Genomic DNA, 18,903 nt, shown 5'->3' with positions numbered 1-18,903 from the left:
GGCCAGCCGCCTCATTTTGCTTCTTTAAAATGGGTATATGGGAGGTAAATTATTTTGAGACTGAGTATTTCTGAGAATGTCTTTATTCTACTTGGACACTTGATTGATAGTTCGATGGGACATAGAATCCTAAATTGGAAATAATTTCCTTTGACAGTTGGGGATGCTTACCACTGTACTAACGAGGAGAGCAAGAAATAATTTCCTTTGAGAACTTTGAAAGTCTTGTTCCATTGTCTTTTAACTTTCAGTATTGCTGTTGAGAAGTCTGATGACATTCTGTTACTGGGTCCTTTGTGTGGCCTGTTTTTTTTTCTTTAATAGAAACATATAGGATTAGCTTTTTGTCCCTAGGGTTTTGAAATTTTTAGATGATATGCCATGGTGTGAGTCTGGTTTTGTCTATTGTCCTAGGTATTCAGTGAGCCCTGTCAACCTGGGAATTCATATCCTTCAATTACTGGAAATTTTCTTGAACTAATTTGTTGGTCAGTGTCTTCCACATGGGTTTTCTGTCTAAAACCTCCTTTTATTTGGATTTTGGACTTCCTGAAACAATGATCTTATTTTCTTATCCTTTTGTATTTTCCTTATCTTTGTCTTGTTTTGCTTTTTAAAATTTTTAAATTTTTCCTTCTTCTCCCCACAGCCCCTCAGTACATAGTTGTGTATTTTAGTTGTGGGTCCTTCTAGTTGTGGCATGTGGGACGCCACCTCAGCATGGCCTGACGAGTGGTGCCATGTCCTTGCCCAGGATCCAAACCCTGGGCCACCCAAGTGGAGCATGCGAACTTAACCACTGAGCCATGGGGCCAGGCCCTGAAGGGGTTTTATTTGTACTGTTTCTTTGTTTCTGCCTTTTTTTGTTTCTTTTTTTGAAATTAGAAGCGCTTTTTTTTTGGGTTTAATAATTCTTGTCTGTTCATATTTAAGAGTAGGAAACTAAAAGGCAGATTAGAACCTCTAAATGCACAGATGAGTCTTTGGGGAAACTCCTGGGCTTATCAGAGTCTTAGAGAAGACTGTTGTCTTGCCTGGAGGGTGAAGGCCTGACAAAAAACCCATAAGCAAAGTTAAAAAGTGAGGGTTGACGGTTGGGCGATCTCAGCCTGCAGTATAATTATTGACTTAATTCTCCTGCTTTCAGAATGGTGCTCCAGATATCCCTGGTTGTCCCGCAGTTCAGAGACACACTCTTTTACCATCTGCAGAGAATAAATCTCCAGTCTCTCTACTAGGGGACAAATACTTATCTATTTGTGTGGAATGGAGGAGGTGATTTGGAGGTCTGCTACTTCACCAGACTATCAGCCTTTTTGAGTTAGTCTGTCTTCACTCTCACTCCCAGAGCTGCCTGGAATTGTCAGTTCTTGAGTCCTTTGGGAATTCTGTGCTATAAAGTGGATTGGCTTTACCTCCTGCCAGTTTAGTGTTCTGCTTTCTCAGGTTGGCTAAGTCAGTTACCACTCATCTATATGACTGGACTCGAGCGTCCAGTGTTTTATGTTGTCTCTTGTCATCATCCTACGCATTTATGCTTTTTAAGAAAATCCCTTTGATGTAGTTGGAATGGAGTTTCAGGAGGGTGTGAAATTACGTGAAATGAAGTGCTTTCTTTTCTCTTTACCTGAAGCAATTTCTATATATTATCTCTAATACTGATTACTTCTATAAGATAGGTGGTTTTTACCTGTGTTTTATAGGCAGTAGAGCTAAGTTCAGAAAGATTACTTAAATTTCTCGTTCAAGGTCACGTTGCCAGTAATTAGCAGAGACGGGATCCGCTCAGGTCTGGCAGGCTCTAAAGGCTATAATCTTTCTACTACGTAAGTCTGTCTTTTATTAGTGGAGTGATTTAGGTATGGTTGAGAATGGCCTTTTTAATTTTCTTAGCTTGGGATAGCAGACTTTTCAGTTGCTTTTTGTTTTACCCATTTACACTGCAATGAAGTAGAAGGAGATCAATGAAAATTATTTTCACAAGTCAAAGTTGACTTGTACCTTTCAAACAAAATCTAGGAATTCCCCTTAAAAAAGTCATTGTTGTTGGTATATTTTTATAAGTATTTTTCATATCTGATGAGCCCATGGCTGTCTTTTCTCTTTCTTTTTGAATAGTGATTGCTTATTTCTCTACAGTTTTGAGTTATGCTCAAAATGTTTCTATAAATTAAATTCCATTTTTCAGGTAAAAGATGGAATAACTAGTTACTGTTCTGTAACTCAGTTTGTGACTTTTTGGTGATTAAGTTTTAACATCAGATTTTTTTTCTATATGAAATAATTATGAGCTGTTAATATTGTTCTTCTAACATTTTAATCCCTAATTTAATTTAATTTAATTTAAACAATTTAATCCATAATTTAATTCTTTGCTTTTCCGAGAAATGTGAGGAGGTTTACTTTCTCCAGCTTACAAACGCAGTAACTAAGACTGAGAGGGTGTGGCTGTTTACACTCATGATGAAAAGCAGAGGTCCTCATTCTTATCTCCAGGACTACTTTATATCTCAATAACAATTAATGGCCAATTCAGCAAGCAATTAATTTGAATTGATATTTCAAAATAGGAAAGGAAAAAATAATTTCTACCAAAAATAATTCCAGAATGGTCTTTTTTCTTATGCTAGTATATCTGATTTAAACTGGTGACATTTCTGATATGTTTTCTATAGTACACCTGAACAGGAGCAGCTAATGGTAGTGTGGCTAAGTTGGATGATAAAAGAAGAAGCTTATTTTGAGAGGTAAGGTGACTTTATTTGTTTCAGTTAGCTAAGTAAGTTTTTCTTATCCTCTCTTTGGAAACTCATATTTTCGTTTCTGTTTCAACAGTACTTCGGGCGTCTCTGCTTCTTTTGGGGAGATGTTGTTATTGGTCGCCATGTATTTTCATAGCAACCAACTTAGTGCTATCATTGACTTGGTCTGTTCTACTTTGGGGATGAAGGTAATTTTTATTTTAATCTTCTTTCTAAAGAAGTTGTTTCTAAGCTGGGCATTTTCTTGTAGTATAAAGTAAATAGATAGTTTTCATTTTGAAGTAATTTTAGTTGTTTAATAGGTTGAAATTTTATCAGGAGCTCTTAGAAAAAATATATTATGAAAACCTTTATTTACAAGAATAATAGATGTTCAATGTAGAAAGCTTGGAAAACACAGAAAAGAAGGGAAAAATATAATTCCATTGTTCATGTATATCAGGTATATCAATTCCATTGTTAACATCTGGTGTCTGTTCTTTCTTTAAATTGATGTACATATTTTGTAATTTTAAAGAACTTCTACCAATATGTGATGAACATTTCTTAATATCAATAAATATTCTAATACAATATAATTATTAATGGCTGCATATTAGTCCATCATATGGATCGATCATGACTTTCTTAATGGATCTCTTCTTATTTGCTATGTAGATTTTCCAATTTCTGAATAATGCTTAGATGAATATCATTATTTATGTAAATATACACACACACACTCACACATGTATGTCTTCAAACACCTTTTGGATTATTTCCTTAAGATAAAGTTCTAGAAAACAGTTAGTAAGTAAAAGAATATGATGATGTTAAGGTGTTTAGTGAGTATTGCCAGATTATCTCCCAGAAAGCTTATACCAGTTTAGCTGTTCGATTTGTGAATGAGAGTGCCTATTTTCCTCAACTCTCACTATCACCAAGCATTACCATTCTTTTTAATCTTTGCAAATTTGATTGATGAAAAAAGATCTCACTTATTTTTCATTTCTTTGATTGCTAGTGGACCTGTGGTTTTTATTATTATTTTTTTTATAGTTGTAGTTTATAGTGTTTTTTTTGGGTAGTTTTTAAAATGTGTGTGTTTTGGCTGGTATAATTCTTTTGTGAAAGGCTTATCAATGTCCCAGTTTTTTAGTAGGGATTTTTATTGATTTATCTTCCCTTTCACTGATTCAAAATCTTTATATATAAATGATATGTGACTATGACTCATATATTTCATTGATTTTAAGACATATTTTACCCAATATTGAAATTGGGATTCATTTTACAGTTCAGATGTGTAGTGTTAATGTGGTAGTGTTCCCCTCTTTTTTTCTTGAAAGCCACAGTTAAATCAGTATTTTATAATCCTTAGTGTCTTTTTTTTTTCTTTTTTTGGTGAGGAAGATTGGCCCTGAGCTAACATCTGTTGCCAATCTTTCATGTTTTATTTTTTCCAAAGGCCCAGTACATAGTTGTATATCCTAGTTTTAAGTCCTTCTAGTTCTTCTGTGTGGGATGCTGCCACAGCATGGCTTGATGAGCAGTGTGTAGGTCCACGCCCAGGATCCAAACTGGCGAACTCTGGGCTGCCAAATCAGAGCATGCAAACTTAACCACTATGCCACCAGGCAAGCCCCCTTAGTGTCTTTAAAAGTACAATAGCTTGCAGTTGATTTTTCCCAGTCTGTTTTGCCATGTGGAAATTATTGTTTCTGTGTGTAATATATTAAGTGTTTCTCTTGTGTTTCTCACTTTGCTGTTATGCTTAGAAATGTTTTTCTTTCCTCAGGTCTGTACAAATGGTCACCTATATTTTCTTCTAGTATTTTGTGGCTTCATGTTTTAAATTTAAATCTTGAATACATTTGGAGATCATTGTGGATGTAGTGTCTTGTGAGCAGATCTCTCTCTATATGTATACATATTCCCCAGAAAGGGAGCTATCTCCCCTTCATTTATTGAATAATCCACTTCTTCCCACTGACTTGAAATGCCAATAAGAGTATTTACTTTGTACTTTTATCTGTTGTTTCTGTTTCTGAAGAAAAACACACTTTAATGTTGGATTTGAGAAGCCGCTTATGAAATAGAGTATTTGAATATTAATTTTATACATTACAGTCATTTTAGATAATAAATTTAGCAGAGAAAATTGTGCTTCATATTATGATATTTTCATGTGCTGTTGGAATTCTTTTGATTGTTTTAGATTGTCATTAAGCCAAGCTCCTTGAGCAGGATGAAGACTATCTTCACACAGGAAATTTTTACTGAGCAGGTACTTCTTTTAAATTTATTCTCAGGTACTTCTTTAACTTTCTTTTACAGGATTCTTTGGGGGGAAACTTGTATATCTCAGTTTAAGAGAATAATTTGGTCTTTTTGTATTCCTTTTTAGTTTTCAATGATGATTTATTTAATCTTTGAAACTTCTATAAAGAATAATCCCATTTAAAATTTACTTTTAAAGCTACTTACTACGAGCAAAATAAGGTTTTAAATTTATGTATTTTGGAGACTTTGAGTAGATGCTTAAAAGTATAGTGTTAGATCTGATGGCAGGGATCTTACATGAGGTAATCGTTTGCGTTTGTCAGGAGAAAAATGAAAGAGACCTATTTAAACCTTTAGGCTGTAAGGTTCATTTCTAACTAGATTATAAACTAGAGTCTAAATTCCTTATTCTTGTTTTTACATATTCTTATTGGCCTCAGCACCTTTGTCTGTGGGTAATCCTCAGGATATTTTATTTTTTCGGTGAAGGAGACCATTCTAAAATTTAAAATTAATTGCCAGAATCATTTGCCAATTTACATCTCAGAACACAAAACATATGTGTGTCTTGGGGCTGGCTCAGTGGTGTAGTGGTTGGGTTTGTGTGCTTCGCTTTGGTGACCCAGGGTTCGTGGGTTCAGATCCTAGGAGCGGACCTACACACCACTCATCAAGCCATGCTGTAGCAGCATCCTACATACAAAAAATAGAGGAGGATTGGCATGGATCTTAGCTCGGGGCCAATCTTCTTCACCAAAAAATATAGATATGTCTTAAAAAATGAAATATTTGAAAATTCTCATGGGTCCCTAACTGTTGCTTCTATTAGGGTAATTGATATTCTCATCCGTATACCAAACTCTCCCTTCTCCCCTCAGTGCACATATACTCCCATGTAACAGTCACATATAGGACAGAGGAAACCCATAAGTTATTTTTTATGTGTTTAATTTGAACTGACTGGAAGACAACTTTGGGGTCGGTCTTTGAAAGACAGTTAGTGGTCAATGTATGACACAATAAGAACAATAAAAATTCCTACTTATATTTGTGTGATACTTTATAATTTACATATGTTTTTCAAAAAAAACTTTTTCCCCCTCACAAAAACCTTTTGAGGCAGGTAAGACAGTGTCGTGCCATTTTGTAGATGTGAAAATACAAAGGAGCCTCAAAGGATAAAATGACTTACCCAAAGTCACTGAACCCAGGTTTTATGATTCCAAATTTTATGTTATTTTTACCTTACTCTACCGCTGTCAGCATATCTGTATTTAAAAACAAAAAAAAATTAGAGAACTTTGCAAATCCCTAAATGTATGCTACCTCACCATTCAAAAATAATTAAATCATGTAACAACTTGTTTTTATCATTCATTCCTAAGGACCTCACTTGTATTAACTATTGACAGTCTACCTGCTAATCCTCCCTCTTTCAGAATAATTTTATGTCTGTTCTGTTGTGTATATTAATACTGTTTTTCCCTTTTAGGTTGTCACAGCTCATGCAGTTCGGGTTCCTGTGACCAGCAACCTGAGTGCCAACATTACTGGATTTTTGCCTATTCATTGTATTTACCAGCTTCTCAGGAGTCGTTCCTTTACCAAGCACAAAGTGTCCATAAAAGTATGCCCATACATTTATATTTCAAGCTACAACCTAAGTTAATGTTCTTTTCCCAGTTCTGTGTCAGTTTGTAGGTCTTTACGTGAGTTTTGTGTATGAAATGTGTCTAGTTACTAGTCATTTATATAATTACAGTAATGAGGAACTTAATTTCAGGTTTTTTAAACAATGGAACTGTTAAGTTATTTACGAAATGTACACTATTACTAATCCATTTAAATTCTCAATAATAGCATATGGCTATTTCAGTAACCCTTAGTAAGAAATTGCCATTTTTCTATACTTGAGTTTTGTTCATCAAACTGAGAAAGTTGCTGGTCAGCCATGACCAGCGTTTGTACACTTGTCACAAGGACACCTAAAACCTAACATGCATGTTTTGATATGTTTTCAATGGTTATGGTTGACTATATCCAACAGTGAAAAGATCCTCCAAGGAAAATGCTGACTCCCAGGAGGTAAAGAAATCTGTTCAGACCTTTTCTAGAGGCTCCTTTATTTATAAAGAACAGTGAACACTATATGCATTCATTTTTCACTTTCAGTTAACTTGTTTTTATGATTTAGTGAAGTTATTTTCCAGCTAGATTATATCTCCTGTTTTTTTAATATTTTTGGAAAGTGAAACAGGTAAGAATTGAATCCAGATGCACAGCCATCATTGCTACATGTCCTCTCTCCTTGGAGATAAAGTGATGGTCTCCCATGCGTGATTGTCAAAGCCTCGTTCTTAATCTCTCTGAGGGTTTGCTGTGAAGAGCTATTCCTCTCCCTAAATTCCTCTCTGCTGTGCAGTCTTCTGCGACAACACATATTGTGCTCTAAATACACATATACTGGGACTTAAAGTGTTTTTCTCACTACTTAAAAAATAATAGATTAAAAACCCAAAGTCCAAACTCAAAACCCAAGCTCATCATTTTAGATTATCTTCCACTAGACAATAGTCTCGATTAGGATATAAAAGTAGTTTGTATTTTTAAATAAAAAAAAATTGTAAAACAGGATAATATATTTGTAACTGCTAAAAGTTAACAGTGAGTTTCACTGATTCATAAATCATGTAAAATTGTATGTGCTTTAAAAATTTCACTTGCTTTTTCTTATTGCCACAGTTGATTTGGTGCCTATAACCTTCTTTTTTAGGACTGGATTTATAGACAGCTGTGTGAAACCTCCACTCCACTCCATCCTCAGTTACTTCCTCTGATTGACGTGTACATAAATTCTATACTTACTCCTGCATCCAAATCTAATCCAGAAGCCACAAATCAGCCAGTCACAGAACAGGAGATACTCAATATTTTCCAAGGAGTCATTGGGGTAAAGTAGTGATTCTTGTATATTTATTAGCTTATTTTTCTTTTAGTTTATTCTTCTGACTTATTCCATATTTTTTTCTTGATTATTAGAGGATTTCTGTGTGGTTCTGGATTTAAAATGGGATTAAATTTCTTTAGATCACTTATAAAAATTAAGCGAATGATATTAATTCCGAGTGGTTTGTCACATAGGCACTTTTTGAGGAATTCTTTTAAAAGCTCCATTTTAAAGTCTAAGGAGTGCCCTGGAGATTGTGTTTTTAACAAAGGACTATGTGACATTTCAGCACAAGTTTGTTTAGCTTCCTGAGACTCTAAGATATACCTAGATTCGTTAATGGAAAATTTGGAGAAAATCTTTTTCCCCACTTTTTTAGAAGGAAAAAATAGTTGCATTTTTCACAAATATATTTAAACGTTTGTTGTTGCTAGTGCCTCTGAGTCAATTCCAACTTCTAGTGACCCTGCATACATCAGGGCAGAACCATGCCCGGTCGGTTTTCTGCCATCCTCTCACCTTCCAGCGCTCTATCAGACAATGTTCTGCTGCTGTTCCTACGGTTTTCATGGCCAATTGTTTTGGAAGTGAGTGGCCAGCTTCTTCCTAGTCTGTCAGTCTGGAAGCTCTGTTGAAACCTGTCTACCATGGGTGACCTTTCTGGTATTTGAAATACTAGCGGCATAGCTTTCAGCATCACAGTAACACACAGCCGCCACGGTATGACAACCAACAAATGGGTAGTGCGGTTGGTTCCCTGACAGGGAAACGAACCCCAGCCATGGCGATGAGAGTGCCGAATGTTAACCACTAGACCACCAGGGCTGGCTCTATCTACATGTTTAAATGTACAGTATCTTTTTTAGGAGTTATTTTCTTCATGCTAGTTTCAGATAATACTTGAGACTCATAAGCTTTTTTCAGAAGCAGCTTGATGGTATTGCTGTTGAGTAATAGCTGAAGTCTTTTTTTTCCTATCTTAGAGACTATTAAGCATGTCGTCTTTCATCTCCCACACCATCTCAAATTTACTTTAAACTTCAAGTTCTCTCTTTGAGTTTAATGCAAACATAGCAATGTTTCTCCTGTTTTATCTGAGCTTGGGAGCAGCAACACTGAATAGTCCATTTTGAATGCTTTTACCATCAAAAAAGCACTCATGAAATTTAAAAATATTTTAAAGTCTTTATTATATTACCTCCAGGGAGACAATATCCGCCTTAATCAGCGTTTCAGTATCACAGCACAGCTTTTGGTGCTTTACTATATTCTGTCTTACGAAGAAGCTCTCCTAGCAAACACGAAGACTTTAGGTAAGTTGTACATAGAGGAGTGTTTCTAGTGATACTTTGTGTTATTTGCTTATGTTTTCTTACTTTCCAAGCTGTTAAATGAGAAAATAAGGTCAAATATTCTAACAAGCTCCTGCATCATTCTATGGTCTTTGCCATGTAGGCATTGTACACTCTGATGTATAAATACGTGTATGTGTGGGTATATAACCACCCCTTAGGGCTCAGTCTTCCTTTTAGCAGGCTAAATTAATAGATAACTGAATTGCCTATATTTTAACAATTTTAGTGACCTTATTAACTAAATATAAATTGAGATAAGCAAAGGAACTGTAACTGAAATATTTTTGCTTAATTTCAATCTTCCTTTGTCTTCCATTAGTGTGAAAAATCTAATCAAAAGTAATAGGAAAAAACAATAAAAGAGTATCCTTTTGCTATTAAAATTATCACTGAACTGGGCTTTCAAACTTAGCTACTTTGTATAATATCAGAAGGTCCAATTTAGCATAGAAGATCAGTATAAAGTAGTGTGTTTTCCTACGTACTTTAAAAAGAAAATTCACCTGTATTTTAGGTTTGCTAAATGTATGTAGTTCCGTATTTGAAACAAAAAGAGTGTCATTAAAAAGTTGTAGGCATTGAGCGTATAACACAGGGGTAATTCTTGTAAGGATGGTTGTTTTGCCACAGTTGAATGATTTTATTTTTTTAAAGCTATAAATTTAAAGTTACTTTTCAATGTTTGGCAGATCAACTTCTTTTATTTATCTGAAGTATTGTGTTTTAAATATACTGTGAATTTCTCACCTGGTCTCTTTCCTGACTGTAGTTGTTAGGGTTATGCAGATGATATCACATAACTTTAATTATAGTCTTTGTCATATTAGAGACAAGGTGGGCTAATAATAAGCATTAGATAATAGCCTTCCACTTTTATCCATATGTGACAAATTCTACTAAGGCATATGATACTTGTGATTTAATAAATAGATAGTAGAGGAATGAGTTACAAGGAGATGTTCTGGAGGAGAACTCAGACCACTAATACTATAGCAGGGGACCAAGATACACTCTTAGTTTGTATTTAATGTCTGGCAAAAAATTTTCTTTAATACATAAAAATACAGAGGATAGTATAGCCAACTCTTATGTACATACCCTGTAGAATTAGCAAGTCACTCAATTTTCAGGACTGGAGGAATCTTTAAAGATTATGTAGTCTAGTCCCCAATGACATGCTCAGTTCAACCCAGTGTTCCTGTGAAGCTGTTGTTCTTTATGCAACACTCTGATGGATCTCAATTGGAAAGTTAAGGATTTTAGGTTAGGAGTACAACTCAGGCTGGATTGAGTCTTGGTAAAGGAACTGGGGGATTAGAAGAAAGTTAGTAGGTTTTTATAAGATTCTGGGCAAAAGGTGGTGGTAGTTTGGACTGGTAGCAGTGTATATGTATTTTGAAGATAGAGTTGAGAGATTTTGCTGATGCGTTCATGAGGTTTGAGCGACGGGAGCCAAGGTCGATGTGGAGGCTTTTGGCCTGAGCCTAAAGGACAGAATGGCTATCAACTGCAATAAAAGAGCTTGGAGGAGAAGCAGGTTTGTGGGGGATCAGGAGCTCAGTTGTGGACACGTTAAGTTTGAGCTGTCTGATAGACTTTCAAGTGGGGATGTTAAGGAGACAGTTCATGTATGGGCCTGGAATTCAGGGGAGATATCTGGACTGAAGCTTTGAGGTTCTTTGGCATATAAATGATACTTAAAATCATGACATTAAATAAGACCACCAAGAGAGGGAGTGTGGGAGGAGGATGTGATCTCCTGGATGCCAAGGGAAGAGTGTTTCAAAGAGGAGAGAGTGATCAGTCAAATGATATTGATAGATCAAGTAAGATTAGGACTGAGGCTCAGCTGATGACTGTATATAGCTCGCTGGAGGTCATTTGAACTTTACAGTTTCACTGGTAAAGTGGTAGGATGGAAGCCTGACTGTAGTGAATTCAAAAGAAAATTAGAGGAGGTATACTGGAGACAATGAGTAGAGACAGCCGTTTTGAGGAGTTGTGAAGAGAAGAAGAACAATGAATGTGGTAATTGGAAAGGAAAATGAGGTCAGGAGAGGATTTTTTTTAAAGTGAAAGAGATAAGAGAATGTTTGCATGCTGTTGGGAGTAATCTAGTAGAGACGGAAGGTGAGTGACGTCCTTGGTAGGTGAGAGGAGATGGGATGTGGAAGACAAATGGAGGGATTGGCCTTTCGTTGGAGAATTTTTTCCTCTGGTTCAGGAGAGTTTTTTTCTAGTCTAGTCTCATCTCCAAGGGGAACAAATAACTGCAGAATATGTCACACCGTGAGAGAATTTTGCTCTTTGATGGCCAAAAAGATAATTCTGCCTTAAATTTATTACTACCTGTGAAGTTGTGTTGTAGTTTCAGTACCTTGTTAACTGTGCTCTGGTTTTGACCCTGTATATAGGCATGGTTATTTCTCTCCTTAGGATAGATTCCTGAATATAGAACTACTAAGACAAAGATTTTGGAAAATTAGGAGATTTAAAAAATGCATCGCCATATTGCCTTCCAAATAGGTTATAGCATTATAGAATCCCTCATTTGTATAGAACGTGAATGCCAATTTTTTACAAAATTGAGTGTTATCATTTGTTTATGGTGTTGTTTAATTATAGAATTTTATAGGGGGGAAAATCTTTCAAAGCAAGATACTAGCATTATATAACTAATCGCCTGTATTTTCTTTTAGGACATTATTATTTCATTTTTAAAATTTAAGTGTACCTTTAATTAATTTTGGTGTAAAGTATCCAATTTTATTTTTTAATAATCGGTCATTTGTTAACATTATGTAGTGAATAATCTATCATTTTCCTATTACTTTAGAAGGTTGCTTTGAGGTATATCGAAGTTTTATTACAAACCTATGTCTGTTTTTGGATTTTCTTTTTTATCTCAGACATTTCCAGTACCTTTCTTGTTCAATATTTCTGTCTACTCTCACATATATAATCTTTAACATGAACTTTGTAATAATTTTCTCAAATTGCATAGAGGAAGATTATACTGGGATTTTAATCAGAATTATGTTAAACTTATAGATTAATTTGGAGAGAATTTACATCTTTACAATATTGTCTTCCCATCTAGAAATATGAAATAATCTTTTCTTTTTAATTATTAAAATGTAAGCTTCCTGGAGGCTAATTTTTGTCTTTTTTTTTTGCTGCCATATCTAGCATTTAGAATTTTACTTGATACATAGTAGGCACTTAATCACTGTTTTTTGAATGAGTAAATTTATTCAAGTTATTTTTTGTCTGTCAATAAAATTTTACTTTGTATAGGATCTGTACAATGTTCTCCTAACAAGTTATCACTCATCATAGGAAACGTATTGACATTTAGTTTGGAGTAGTCAAGCTCTGAATTTCTTAGAGTATCATTTAAAAAAATTTTTTTTTATTGAGTTAATGATAGGTTACAATCTTGTGTAATTTCACTTGTACATTAATGTTTGTCATTTGTGTTGTAGGTGCACCACTTCACCCTTTGTGCCCACCCCCCACCCCACCTTTCCCCTGGTAGCCACTAAACTGTTCTCTTAGTCCACATTTTTAAATTCCTCACATGAGTGGAGTCATACACAGATGATCCTTCTCTAGCTGGCTTATTTCACTTAACATAATTCCCTCAAGTTCCATCCACGTTATTGCAAATGGGATGATTTTGTTCTGTTTTGCAGCTGAGTAGTATTCCATTGTATATATGTACCACATCTTCTTTATCCATTCATCTGTTGATGGGCACTTAGCTTGCTTCCATGTCTTGGCTATTGTAAATAATGCTGCAATGAACATTGGGGTACACAGGACTTTTGGGATTGCTGACTTCAAGCTCTTTGGATAGATACCCAGTAGTGGGATGGCTGGATTGTATGGTAGTTCTATTTTTAATTTTTTGAGGAATCGCCATACTGTTTTCCATAGTGGCTGCACCAGTTTGCATTCCCACCAGCAGTGTATGAGGCTTCCTTTTTCTCCACAACCTCTCCAACATTTGTTACTATTAGTTTTAGATATTTTTGTCATTCTAATGGGTGTAAGGTGATATCTTAGTGTAGTTTTGATTTGCATTTCCCTGATGATCAGCGATGATGAGCATCTTTTCATATGCCTATTGGCCATCCGTATATCTTCTTTGGAGAAATGTCTGTTCATGTCTCCAGCCCATTTTTTGATTGGGTGGTTTGATTTTTTGTTGTTGAGTTGTGAGAGTTCTTTATATATTATGGATATTAAGCCTTTGTCAGATATATGACTTGCAAATATTTTTTCCCAGTTAGTGGGTTGTTTTTTTGTTTCAATCCTGTTTTCATTTGCCTTGAAGAAGCTCTTTAGTCTGATGAAGTCCCATTTGTTTATTCTTTCTATTGTTTCCCTTCTCTGAGAAGACATGGTGTCTGAAAAGATCCTTTTAATTCTGATGTCAAAGAGTGTAAATGCTTTTTTGGGAATTATTGAGATAAATTGGCCTATTTATATGATTCATTGTATAATTAATATGTTTATATTCCTGGAATGACCCCTACTTGCTCTTGGTGTATTATTCTTTTAGTATGGTGCTAGATTTGATTTGCTTGGTTTTTTTTTTTTTTTGAGGAAGATTAGCCCTGAGCTAACTGCTGCCAATCCTCCTCTTTTTGCTGAGGAAGCCTGGTCCTGAGCTAACATCCGTGCCCATCTTCCTCTGCTTTATGTGTGGAATACCTGCCACAGCGTGGCTTTTGCCAAGCGGTGCCATGTCTGCACCTGGGATCCGAACCGGTGAATCCCGGGCTGCCGAAGCGGAACGCGTGAATTTAACTGCTGCGCCTCTGGGCCAGCCCCCTTGGTTTTTTTTTAATACAATTTTTTTCCTATCTCTGTTTAAACAAGTGAAATTTGCCTTTTTTCCTTTTCTTTTTCTTTTCCTTTCTTCTTTCTTCCTTTCTTCAAGGCTTTGGTATCAAGTTAATGCTAATTTCATAAGTGAATTCATTTTCTATAGGATTTTTTTTTTAAAGATTTTATTTTTTTCCCTTTTTCTCCCCAAAGCCCCCCAGTACATAGTTGTATATTCTTCGTTGTGGGTCCTTCTAGTTGTGGCGTGTGGGATGCTGCCTCAGCGTGGCTTGATGAGCAGTGCCATGTCCGCGCACAGGATTCGAACCAATGAAACACTGGGCCGCCTGCAGCGGAGCGCGCAAACTTAACCACTCGGCCACGGGGCCAGCCCCATCTATAGGATATTTTTAAGGATTAAAATGTCACAAAGACTAGGGGCAATGCAAACAGTATTCAAAACATTTCTACAGGTTTATTGAGGATGAAGTTAAATGTTAAATTTGAATCTTTGAAAACCATACATTGCAAGAAATCTGGAAATGTAATTGCTCATGTTGTATATATGAAACAAATGATCTTCTCATATACCCTTCATAGTCTTTTACTGAAGAATTAATAATATTCTTGATGTTGTATTTCACAGAGATGTTAAAGAGAAATAATTGCTTTAGGCAGGGCTTCATGGGCTGCTGGTTCTTTGATGGAATCATTAAAATGTGATTGGGATTTTGTTTTCAATTTCATAGGTCCAGAAACTTGAATATTGATACTTTTACCCTAAGCTGTTCTTGAGGACTCTGGATCTTTTTTTTTGAAGAAAATTAGCCCTGAGCTAACATCTGCTGCCAATCCTCTTTTTTTTTTTTTTTTTTTTTGCTGAGGAAGTCTGGCCCTGAGCTAACATCTGTGCCCATCTTCTCTACTTTATATGTGGGACGCCTACCACAGCATGGCTTGACAAGTGGTGCCATGTCCGTACCCGGGATCCCAACCGGTGAACCCCAGGCCGTTGAAGCAGAACGTGCGAACTTAACCGCTGTGCCACCAGGCTGGCCCTGGGACTCTAGATCTTAATAATACTAGTTAACATTTGAGTGCTTGCTATGTGCCAGACACTGCTTGAAGCACTTTACACATGTTAACTCATGTAAACTCTCACAACAATTCTATGAGATAGGTACTATGTTTATTTTACAGATGAGAACACTGAGGCACAGGGAACTTAAGTAACTCCCCTAAATAGTAAGTGTTAGAACCAGGATTTGACTATCACTGGAACCCACAGGCATACCTTGTTTTATTGCACTTCACTTGATTGCACTTTTAGATATCACATTTTTTACAAACTGAAGGTTTGTGGCAATCCTGTGTCGAGCAGGCCTATCGGTGCCATTTTTCCAACAGCATTTACTTGCTTTGTGTCTCTGTTTCACATTTTGGTAATTCTCACAATATTTCAAACTTTTCATTATTATTATATTTGTTATGGTGATCTGTGATCAGTGATCTTTGATGTTACTATTGTAATTGTTTTGGGGCACCATGAACCGTGCCCATATAAGAAGGTGAACTTAGTTGATAAATGTTGTGTGTGTTCTGACTGTTCCACCAACTGCCTGTTCTCTTATCTCCCTCTCCTTGGTCCTCCCATTCCCTGAGACACAACAATATTGAAATTAGGCCAATTAATAACCCTACAATGACCTCTCAAATGAAAGGAAGAGTTGCACATCTCTCTCTTTAAATCAAAAGCTAGAAATGATTAAGCTTAGTGAAAAGCCACGTCAAAAGCTGAGATAGGCCGAAAGCTAGGCCTCTTGTGCCAGTTAGCCACGTTGTGAATGCAAAGGAAAACTTCTTGAAGGAAATTAAAAGTGCTACTCCAGTGCACCCATGAATGATAAGAAAGTGAAACAGCCTTATTGCTCATATAGAGAAAGTTTCAGTGGTCTGGATAGCCACAACATTCCCTTAAGCCAAAGCCTAATAATCCAGAGCAAGGCCCTAATTCTCTTCTAGTCCTTGAAGCCTGAGAGAGGTGAGGAAGCTGCAGAGGAAAAGTCTGAAGCTAGCAAAGGTTGGCTCATGAGGTTTAAGGAAAGAAGCCATCTCCACAACTTAAAAGTGCAAGGTGAAGTAGCAAGTGCTGATGTAGAAGCTGCAGCAAGTTATCCAGAAGCTCTAGCAAAGATAATTAATGAAGGTGGCTACATTAAACAACAGATTTTTTTTTTTAGTTAATTTTTTATTGAGGTAACATTGGTTTATAACATTAAATAAGTTTCAGGTGTACATCATTATATTTCTTTCTTGTTTGTTTGTTTGTTTATTTATTTATTTTTGAGGAAGATTAGCCCTGAGCTAACATCCGTGCCCATCTTCCTCTACTTTATTTGTGGGACGCCTGTCACAGCACGGCTTGCCAAGTGGTGCCATGTCCACACCCAGGATCCGAACTGGCGAACCCTGGGTCACCAAAGCGGAACGTGCACACTTAACCGCTCCGCCACTGGGTCGGCCCCCTACATCATTACATTTTGACTTCTGTGTTGACTACATCATGTTCACCACTCAAAGTCTAGTTGTCATTTGTTATTGTACACATTTGCCCTTTACCCCTTTTGTCTGCCTTCCTCTCCCTTCCCCTTTGGTAACCACCAATCTACTCTCTGTGTCTATGTGTTTGTTGTTTTTGTTGTTTTATCTTCCACATATAAGTGAAATCATACAGTATTTGGCTTTCTTTGTCTGATTTATTTTGCTTAGCATAATACCCTCCAGCATGTTGATGCAAATGGCTTGATGAGTGGTGCGTAGGTCCGCTCCCAGGATCAGACTTGGCGTACCCTGGGCCACCAAAGTGGAGTGTGTGGACTTAACCACTATGCCACCAGGCCAGCCCCTAATTTCTCTTTCTGATAGGTTGTTATTAGTATGTAGAAATGCCACAGATTTTTGTGTATTGATTTTGTATCCTGCTACTTTACTGAATTCGTTTATTAGTTCTAACAATTTTTTGATGGAGTCTTTATTGTTTTCTATGTACAGTATCATGTCATCTGCAAAGAGTGACAGTTTTACTTTTTCCTTTCCAGTTTGGATGCATTTTATTTGTTTTTCTTGCTTAATTGCCCTGGCTAGGACTGACTATCACTGAAACATATATTATTTTAACTGCCTTCTGAAACACATTTGTACTCAGTTCATAAAAGATTGGTCTGGAAAACTAGGATGCTAATTTATTAATTTACAAGGGAGATTATATCTAATCAAGAGTTATATAGTCTGTATATGTAATGATTCTCACCTTTTATTCTAACACTTGCTCTTATATACTTCTTGTCTTCAAACAAAAAAAATTTGTTGAGCTTTATACTTTGTGGTTTGTATTTGAAAAAGAATAAGTATATTGGATATGATTTTTTTAAACTATGAACACCCTAGTTTAGATTCTCATTTGGGTCTGTGGTGCACAAGCAAAGTACCTTGGAATGAGATGAGGAGTCAGGCATATAGAGTATGGTGGAGATGAGACAGAGAAAAATAGCATAGATTGGCAAGGACCTTTATTCTGTGGGATGTAGGAATCCACTGAAGGTTTTTGAACAGGGAGCCAGAGACACATGATCTGGCCAACTCTGTATTTAAATATGAGGACTATGGCAGCAGTGGGAAGGGTGATTTAAAGAGAAGAGAAATTAGAATCCAGGAAATTGGGCCATAATAGATATTTAAACAAACAACGAGTAGGCACTGAATTAGGACAGCAGAAAAAGAACAGAAAGTAAGATGGACTTGTTAAAAAAAAATGGACTTGTTAGCTGACTGAAGGTAGAAGTTTTGAGAGAAAGAAGTCAAATTCATATTGCCCAACTTCCTTTAAAAGGAGTCAGTCGCCACTGTAATGTATATAATAGGTTAAATGTATATAATAGGCTGTTAGAATCATGAAGCTTTAAGCTGTGTGGTCATGACTGCATTTGGTCTTCCTAATTAGATTTGAGAGAGTCTTGACTGACTTATCAGGTGGGTGTTTTTGGTTTTTTTTAGCATAGGGTACTTCTGCAGATGGCTTCTCTCACTCATGATTTTTCTCCCAACTAGTTTCAATTTGGGGGCATTTTTCAGATCTTGCCCTTAGCTATGTTCTTTCTCATCCTGTGTTTCCACCATTTTGGTAGTGATTCTTCACCTTTTATGACTTATGTTCACAGATTCAGTGAATTAAAAGTAATGTAACATTGTTTTTGTTTTCATTTGCGTTGAAGGTTAAGAATTATGTTGTTTCTGACACTTTATCTTATACTTTTCATCTTTGACTGACAGCTGCCATGCAAAGAAAGCCCAAATCATATTCGTCTTCTTTAATGGATCAGATTCCTATCAAATTCCTTATTCGACAGGCTCAAGGGCTGCAGCAGGAGTTGGGAGGTATTTGTTTTACTTGCTTTTTACTGTTGACGTTTATTGGTAAAACATACTTTACTGTTTATAATGTTATAATGTGTAATAGGTGCTCAGTGTTAAAAATTCAAATTGTCTCACTCCCTGCAAACCAACTCTTCCCCCTCAAACCCCCAGCTGTTTTATTTTGGTGTGTAATTTCAGACATTTTTTTCTACAGGTTAAACCATATGAAATTGCAGGTATTTAACTATTTTTGACTTACAAAAATGCCATTTCATATGATTGAGGCTAATAGATACACGAGTAAAAAATTCTTTCTTTAAACTATAAATGG

At 36.0% G+C, this 18,903-nt stretch overlaps 1 protein-coding gene across 3 annotated transcripts in view; it reads left to right on the top strand.

Annotated features, from left to right (window-relative positions):
* The window catches only part of INTS2 (integrator complex subunit 2), a 49,886-nt gene that overhangs the window by 13,649 nt on the left and 17,334 nt on the right, over positions 1-18,903 (top strand). For all 3 annotated transcript variants that reach the window (XM_014856952.3, XM_014856953.3, XM_044744926.2), the window contains exons 10-16: positions 2,676-2,747; positions 2,836-2,950; positions 4,960-5,028; positions 6,517-6,651; positions 7,798-7,974; positions 9,176-9,284; positions 18,489-18,593. In XM_014856952.3, the coding sequence (XP_014712438.1) occupies positions 2,676-2,747; positions 2,836-2,950; positions 4,960-5,028; positions 6,517-6,651; positions 7,798-7,974; positions 9,176-9,284; positions 18,489-18,593 (782 nt within the window). The remainder of the gene's footprint in view (positions 1-2,675; positions 2,748-2,835; positions 2,951-4,959; positions 5,029-6,516; positions 6,652-7,797; positions 7,975-9,175; positions 9,285-18,488; positions 18,594-18,903) is intronic.

The sequence above is a fragment of the Equus asinus genome, chromosome 13 (genome assembly GCF_041296235.1).
Source record: "Equus asinus isolate D_3611 breed Donkey chromosome 13, EquAss-T2T_v2, whole genome shotgun sequence".
Lineage (NCBI taxonomy): Eukaryota > Metazoa > Chordata > Mammalia > Perissodactyla > Equidae > Equus > Equus asinus.
This window is presented reverse-complemented; position numbering and strand designations above follow the sequence as displayed.